Source organism: Cygnus olor, chromosome 28 (genome assembly GCF_009769625.2).
Source record: "Cygnus olor isolate bCygOlo1 chromosome 28, bCygOlo1.pri.v2, whole genome shotgun sequence".
In the NCBI taxonomy this organism is placed as follows: Eukaryota; Metazoa; Chordata; class Aves; order Anseriformes; family Anatidae; genus Cygnus; species Cygnus olor.
Genome location: NC_049196.1, coordinates 2592950 through 2600156, shown reverse-complemented (window position 1 = coordinate 2600156; position 7207 = coordinate 2592950). Strand labels below are relative to the sequence as shown.

The following is a 7207-nucleotide window of genomic DNA, read 5'->3' as shown; positions in this document are numbered from 1 at the left end:
GGCGGGCCCGTGACTTAGCCCCGCCCACCCCCCCCCGGGGCCGCGCCGGGCCCCGTGGCGGCCGCGGGGCAGAGCGGCCCGGCGGGCGGGGGCCATGGCCAAGGCGTACGACCACCTCTTCAAGCTGCTGCTCATCGGGGACAGCGGCGTGGGCAAGACGTGCCTCATCATCCGCTTCGCCGAGGACAACTTCACCAGCACCTACATCTCCACCATCGGTGCGTCCCCAACGGCACCGGCCCCCCCGCAACCCCCCCCACCCGGGACCGGCCCCCCCCGCACCCCCGGAACCCCCCCCACCGGGACCGACCCCCCCCGCACCCCCGTGCACCCTCCTCCACCCCCCCCGCACACCCCCCCCCCGGGACCCCCCTCCGGCCCCCCCCGCCCCGCCCCGGCCCCCCCCCCCCCCCCGGCCGCTCTTTCCCCGCTCCCCTTGCACAAGCAGGAACAAATCCGGCCCGCGGAGTTTTGCAATCCCGGAGCAGCCGGGACCCCCCCTCCGGGAGCTGGGACCGGGGGTGAGGCCCGGGGGTGCCTCCGCGGGGCCTCCGCTCGCTGCCCGGCCCCGCTCGGGGGAACGGGACCGGGACACCCGAGTGCTGCGGGGAGCTCCGGGACCCCCCGGGACCGGGTCTGAGCCGTCCCCGGGGGCCCACGGCAGAACCACCGCCTGTGGGGCTCAGCCGCCCCGCCACCAAAAAGGACGAGGAGGGGACGCTGATGGCGGCCCGCTGTCCTGGAGCTGCCGCCAGGCCAAGACCCGAGGCCAGCCTCCTCCTCCTCGTCCTCCTCCTCCTCCTCCTCCTCCTCCTCTTCCTCCCGGCCCTGCCTTCCCCCGCGCTGGCAAAGCCATTTCCTGAGCCGGCGGCAGCTGCCCCGTCCCGCCATAAACTCCAGCTCGCTCCGGCTGCCAGCTGCCGGCCGGCGGCACCCACACCCACAAACCGGGCTGGGCGCTGGGGGGGCAGGAGTGTGGGCGCTGGGGGGCTGGGGGAGGCAGCCCGGCTGGGGGGCTCCTGGCAGCCTTTGGGGCTGGGTTAACCCCCAGCCGGGCAGCCCCCCAGTGCTCCCCCAGTGCTCGTTGCAGTGTGATGCCGTCCCACGGGAATGCCTCGTCCCAATGCTGGGGGACCTGGGGGCGCCCCCCCCGCCCGCTCCCACCCAGCTTTGCCCCTAGCTACATCCCTGGGGCTGTTCGTGGCCGGGCAGCTCCTTGACCCGCAGCCGGGTCCCCGCTCCCACCGGCCTCTCCTTCCCCTCCCAGGCATCGACTTCAAAATCCGGACGGTGGAAATCGATGGGAAGAAGATCAAGCTGCAGGTCTGGTGAGTTGGGGGGCGCGGGGGTACCCCACGTCCCTCAGCACTGCCAGGATGCCCTCACACCCCCCTCTGCTCCCTCGCAGGGACACGGCGGGGCAGGAGCGCTTCAAAACCATCACGACAGCCTATTACCGCGGGGCCGTGGTACGGTGGGGGCAGTGCGGGGGGGACCCCAGGGGCTGGGGCAGCCCCTCAGTGGTGTCGGGTCCCTGCCCCGCTGACCGCGCCGTCCTCGCAGGGCATCATCCTGGTGTACGACATCACGGATGAGAAATCCTTCGAGAACATCCAGAACTGGATGAAGAGCATCAAGGAGGTGGGTGCGCGGCGGGGCCGGGGCTGTGGAGGAGCCGGGCTGGGGCAGCGGGTGGGTGGGTGGGTGAAGCTGCCACGTCCCCGTCCCCCCCTGCAGAACGCGTCTGCCGGCGTCGAGCGGCTCCTCATCGGCAACAAGTGCGACATGGAGAGCAAGCGCAAAGTGCAGCGGGATGCCGCCGAGAAGGTAGGGTGGGGGCACGAGCCCCCCCGGCCGTGGGGCAGGGCTGTGGGGCCGCGGCCCCCCTTCCCACGCAGCGTCCCCTCGTCCTCCAGCTGGCCAAGGAGCACGGGATCCGCTTCTTCGAGACCAGCGCCAAGTCCAGCGTGAACGTGGAGGAGGTGAGAGGCGCGGGGGGGCCGCCGCCCCCCATGCTGGGGGTGGTGCTGGGGGGTCCCCGTGCCGGGGGCAGCCCCCGCTGACCCCCTCCCCTCTCCCCTCAGGCCTTCAGCACGCTGGCGCGGGACATCCTGCAGAAATCGGCTCGCCGAGCGGTGAGTGGGGCGGGGGGGGGGGGAGCTGAGCTGGGGGCGCCCCCTTCCAGCCCCCCCCTGACCCCTTGTCCCCCCCCATCCCCCCCCATGCTCTTGCAGGTCCCGAGCACCGCCGCCACTGCCGGCTCGCTGCCGGAGCCCAGCGCCCCGCGGCGGGGCAGCTCCAGGTGCCAGCTGCTGTAGGGCTGCCACCGCCCCGGGGCAGCGCGGGCGCCTCTCCGGGAGCCGGGCAGGGGGGGGGGGGGGCTGCAGTGGGGGCGGCCCCGCGCCAAGTGCCATAAACCCGGCCTGTGCCTTGCCCCGGCTCCGCTCCGTGTCTGGGGGACGGGGGGGGGGGGGACAGGGAGGCGCGGGAGGGGGACGCGGACACGCGTGGGCGCGCCGGCGGGCCGGGAAGCCCCGCCCCTTGGCGCTAAGCCACGCCCCTTGGATCAAAACCGCGCCCCTTGGCGCCAAGCCGCGCTCCTCGGATCGAAGCCGCGCCCCTTGGCGCGAAACCACGCCCCCGGGACAAAAAAGCCACGCCCCTTAGGTTAACCCCACGCCCCTTGGCGCGAAGCCGCGCTGCTTGGATCGAGGCCACGCCCACCGGCGCTAAGCCACGCCCCTTGGGCCCAGCCCGCGCCCCTTGGCGCTGAGCCGCGCTCCTTGGCTCAAAGCCCCGCCCATCGGCGCGAAGCCACGCCCCTCGCGCGAGCGGCGCCCGAACCCCGCCTGTACGCGGAGGCCACGCCCCCTCCTTCCCCGAGCCTCGCCCCCAGCAGAGAAGCCGCGCCCCTCGCAAAAGGCCCCGCCCCTCACGAAAAGCCCCGCCCGTCGCAGAAGCCCCGCCCCCCCTTATGTGGCCCCGCCCCCCGGCCGAGGCCCCGCCCCTCTCCCGGCACTCCCCGCGCCCCGCGATGGCGCCGCGGCCCCGGTGCCGGTAGCGCCATGGGCCCGGGCGGGCCGCGGGGCTGGGCGCTGCTGGCGGCGCTGGGCGCGCTGGGCCTCGGCCTGCGGTGAGCGGGGGCACGGGGGGGCACCGGGACCGGGACCGGGGGGTCGGGGCCAGGCCCGGCCCGGCCCTGACGCGCCCCCCGTGCTCTCCCCGCAGGGCGGCGGCGGCGATGGCGGCGGGCGAGGAGCGGCGCTCGGGTGGGTGCGGGGCGGGGACGGGGGCTGGGGACCGGGACCGGGACCAGGACCAGGAGCTGGGACTAGGGTTTGGGACCGGGACCGGGGCTCGGGGCTGGGACCGGAACCGGGGGCTGGGACCGGGGCTTGGGACCAGGACTGGGGCTCGGGGCTGGGGACCGGGACCGGGGGCTGGGACTGGGACCGGGACCGGGACCGGAGGCTGGGGGCTGGTGCTCGGGGCTGGGACAAGAGGATAGGGACCGGGACCGGGACCGGGGCTTGCGGCTGGGGACCGGGACCGGGGCCCCGCCGGCCCCCAGCCGCGCTCAGCACCCGCGCCGCGCCCGCAGCGAGCCCCACGCAGGCCACGCCGTGCTGGCGGGTGGAGGACTTCGTGGTGGCGCAGGAGTGCGGCCGCTGCTCCAGCTTCCAGGCGGTGAGTGAGCCCACGGGGGCTGCCCCCGGCACCGGCACCGGGCCCGCCGCCCGGCCTCACGGCGCCTCGCCCCGACCCCTCTCGGTTGCAGAAGACGGTCCCGGAGTGCGGCCCCACCGGCTTCGTGGAGCGCATCAGCTGCGCCGCCTCCAAGCGGGACGAGTTCAAGAGGTGGGCCGGGGGCCGGGGGTCGCGAGGGGCCGGCGGCGTTGCGGGGCCGGGGCCGTTCCCCCCGGGGATCGCGCCCCTGCCCTCCCCTCTTCTTCTTCTCCTCCTCCCCGCAGCTGCCGCTCGGCGGTGATGGAGGCGCACGTCTTCTGGAGGTTCGTGGGCACCATGATGTGCGTGGCGGCCGTCTTCGCCGTGCTGGTGGTGTGCCGCCAGCGCGTGCTGGACAGGAAGGCGCTGGAGAAGGTGCGCAAGCAGATCGAGTCCATCTAGCGCCCGCGGGGCACCTGGCACGGCGGCAGCGCCCCCGCCGCGGGGACTCGGCTCCGCTGCCGCTCCCGAAGCAGCCGGGAGGAGGAGGAACGAGCGCCCGCGGGACGCCTGCCCCGCTCTGCCGTGACCCCACGGGCGCTGCGGCCCACCGGGGGCTGCCCGGTGTCCCGCGGGGTCCCCGTGGCGAATCGCGCTGCGCGGGGTGCCTGGGGAGCCCGGTGCCCCAGGGGACGCCGCAGCCGCCTGCTCCAAGCTGGTGGCGTGCAATAAACCCCGGTCGTTATCAGCCGAGTGCCGCTGGTGTTCGTCCTCGTGGGACTGGGGCGTTCCCCCCGCTCGTGGCCCCCAGCCCCCTTTTTGCTGCCTGCCCCTGGGGGGTGCCCCCTTCCTCGCTGAGCCCCCCCAGCCACGTTTGGGTGCGAAGCAGGCACGGATTTATTCACCGGGAGCTGCCTGCGAGCGCAGAGCTCCCTTCCCCTGCGCTGTGCGTGGGGTGCACCCAGCGCCCCTGCCTGGGGCATGGTGGGGGGGCCCCCGACTGCCCCCCCCCGTCCCAGTGTGGCTCCCGGCCCCCAAAGCGGGGCCGTTCCCCGGTGGCTGTCACATCTCGTCCCCGTGTGCCTGTTTTGCTGCCGCCGCTGCGTCCCGCAGCCACGGCTGAGCCCTCGGATCCCCTGGGGGAGCCCGGCCTGAGGAGTTTGTGCCCGGCTCCCTGCCGGGGGGGCCCGTCCTGTCCTCGTGCCCCCCCTTGGCACCGTTCTCCGCTGCAGCCCCCAGCTCTTCCAGCTGCCACCACGTCGCCGGGGCTTCTCCAGGCGGTGGCGGCGGCTCCGCGCGGGTCAGGATGTGCCTGGAGATCACTGCAGGGACGGGGAGCACTGGGCAGGGCTGGGGGCAGCTGCTGCCTGCCTGCCCCCCCCCAGGGGATCCCGCAGCCCCCCCCAGCTCCCCATTACCTCCCGTGGGCTGCTGGGGGTCCCGGCGGCCCCCCCGGCCCCAGCAGAAGGGGCTGTAGCTGGGGAAGAGGATGAGCACCAGGGAGAGGAGCAGGATCTGGGGGGGGAGGACACACACGTGGGGTTACAGCACCGGCAGGTGTGCGGGGGGCGCCCACCCGTGGGTGCGCTGCCCGCGGGTGGGGGGTCTGAGCCCTTTGTGGGGGGTTGAAATATGCACGTGGGTACCAGGACGCAGGTGCTGGTCTGGGCGGCTTTGTTGGACGTCTGCTTGATGAGAGCCTGGAGCGCCTGCAGCTGGCTCAGCAAGGACCTGGGGGGGGCAAGGGGGGGGACAAGGCAGGGGAGCAAGGGGGGGTCCAGGCATTGCCGTGCACCCACCCGGGGCGTCCCCATCGCGCCGTGCTCACCCGTTGCGCTGCTCCAGCTCCCGAACCTTCCTGTGCAGCTCCTGGTTCTGCGCCGAGCACGAGGCCACCCTGCCCGGGGCGAGGCGGGGGTGCTGAAGGCCCCCCCAAAGATGAAGGGGGGGGCAGGGGCGCGGGGGGGTCCCCACCAGCACCCACCTGCTCTCCAGCCCGTCCAGGTACTCCTTCTTCCTCCGGCGGCTGTCCTGCGCCAACTGCTTGTTCCGGATCTTCCTCCGCACCTTCTTCAGGACGCGCTCCTCAGCCTGCTGCGGCCGGGGGGGGCTGAGCCTGGCCCCGCACCTTGTTCCCCCCACCCGGGACCTCCCCCGCGGGACCCCCCCCCCCCAAGCCCACCTTGGTGAGGGGCAGGGAGCCGGGCAGCGTCACCCCCTCCTGCGCCAGCAGCCGCTTCTCCTCCTCCGACAGCAGCAGGACTGGGAGCTGCGGGGAGAAATGGGGGGGTGAGGGGGGGGGAATTGGGGTGCACAGTGCTGGGGGGGGGGGGGGGCAGCAGAGCCGGACTCACCGTGGGGGTGGGCAGGGGCAGGGTGGGCAGCGCGGCGATGACGCAGGACTCGGGGGGCAGCAGCGTGGGGGGCAGCCAGTCTGGGGGGGGGGGGGCGGGGGAGGGTGATGCCCTGCCCTGCAGGATGCGCCCCCCCCCGGGCTGAGCCCCCCCCCCAGCCCCACTGACCCAGCTGGATGGTGACCCCGCCGTGCGCGGGGGTCCCGGCGCTGCAGACCACCTCGTAGACGGTGGCGGGGGGGGGCTCCTCCGGCTGCTCCCCGTCCCCCGGGGGGGGGTCCTGGGGGCTGCGGGGGGGGGGGCCGGGGGGGGCCGCACACCTCGTCCGGGGCCACGGCCGGGCCCAGCGGCTCCTCGGGCTGGGTCCCGTCCTGCGGCCGGAGGGGACGCGCGATGGGGACCCCGAGGGTGGCACCTCCCGGGGTGCCCCCCCCCCTCCCCCGTTTGCCCCCCCCCCAGCCCCACTCACGCCGTCCGGGGGGGGCCCCCAGCCCCCAAAGGGGGGCAGGAAGGGGTCGGCCCCCAGGCACAGCTCGTCCGGCTCCATCGCGGGGAGGGGGCGGCGGGGGGGGCCCGGGTGGGTCCGTCCCGGTCCGTCTGTCCCGTCCCGGTCCGTCCCGGTCCGCCCCCACCAGGATCTCGGCATCCTGGCCGAGCCCAGCCAAGTCCCTCCCCCAACCGGCGGCGGGGCCGCGCTCCCCGCCCGCCACCGGGGGGGCTCGGGGCTGGCTGCGGGGGAGCGGCCGCCGCCGGGGGCCGCACCGGGACCCCCGGGACCCTCCCCCCCCCCGGGACACCCCCGGGCCCGCCCCGGATCCCCCGCGGACCGGGCAGAACCGAGCCCCCCTTACCGGACCGGTGCGCTCCGTCCTGCCCGGTCCCGGTCCCGGTCCCGGTCCCGGTCCCGGTCCCGGTCCCGGTCCCGGTCCCGGTCCCGGTCCCGGTCGGGCTGTCCCTCCGCCCGGTCCCGGCCGCGGTCCCTTCCCCTTCCCGTTCCCAGCCCCGTTCCCGTCCCGCCCCTCCCGCTCCCTTCCCGTTCCCCTTCCCGTTCCCGTCCCGGCGCCGTTCCCCCGCCGGCCGCCCCCAGCCCCTCTCGGGCCGCCCCCCCCCCTCCGCAGCCCCGTTCCCCCCCCCCCCCCCACGGGACATCTCCGCGTGTCCGGGGCGGGACCCAGCCCCGTGCCCCC

The 7207-nt window shown here is 75.9% G+C and overlaps 3 protein-coding genes across 3 annotated transcripts; 2 read left to right on the top strand and 1 right to left on the bottom strand.

Annotated features, from left to right (window-relative positions):
* Positions 1 to 7: 7 nt before the first annotated feature.
* Positions 8 to 2433, top strand: RAB13 (RAB13, member RAS oncogene family). Its single transcript, XM_040539221.1, has 8 exons — positions 8 to 218; positions 1268 to 1328; positions 1409 to 1469; positions 1564 to 1641; positions 1738 to 1827; positions 1917 to 1982; positions 2085 to 2135; positions 2235 to 2433. The coding sequence occupies exons 1-8, from the start codon at positions 95 to 97 to the stop codon at positions 2316 to 2318; spliced, it is 615 nt and encodes a 204-aa protein (XP_040395155.1). The 5' UTR covers positions 8 to 94; the 3' UTR covers positions 2319 to 2433.
* A 599-nt stretch (positions 2434 to 3032) lies between these two features.
* JTB (jumping translocation breakpoint) lies at positions 3033 to 4414 on the top strand. The gene is made up of 5 exons (XM_040539222.1): positions 3033 to 3133; positions 3229 to 3269; positions 3602 to 3687; positions 3779 to 3858; positions 3972 to 4414. Exons 1-5 carry the CDS (start codon positions 3066 to 3068, stop codon positions 4126 to 4128), a joined length of 432 nt encoding a protein of 143 aa, XP_040395156.1. The 5' UTR covers positions 3033 to 3065; the 3' UTR covers positions 4129 to 4414.
* Positions 4415 to 4545: 131 nt separating this feature from the next.
* Positions 4546 to 7169, bottom strand: CREB3L4 (cAMP responsive element binding protein 3 like 4). Its single transcript, XM_040538599.1, has 10 exons — positions 7163 to 7169; positions 6872 to 7061; positions 6189 to 6391; positions 6021 to 6100; positions 5849 to 5935; positions 5651 to 5760; positions 5495 to 5563; positions 5313 to 5397; positions 5085 to 5181; positions 4546 to 5016 (listed from the first exon to the last, which is right to left on the bottom strand). The coding sequence occupies exons 1-10, from the start codon at positions 7167 to 7169 to the stop codon at positions 4568 to 4570; spliced, it is 1377 nt and encodes a 458-aa protein (XP_040394533.1). The 3' UTR covers positions 4546 to 4567.
* Positions 7170 to 7207: the final 38 nt, after the last annotated feature.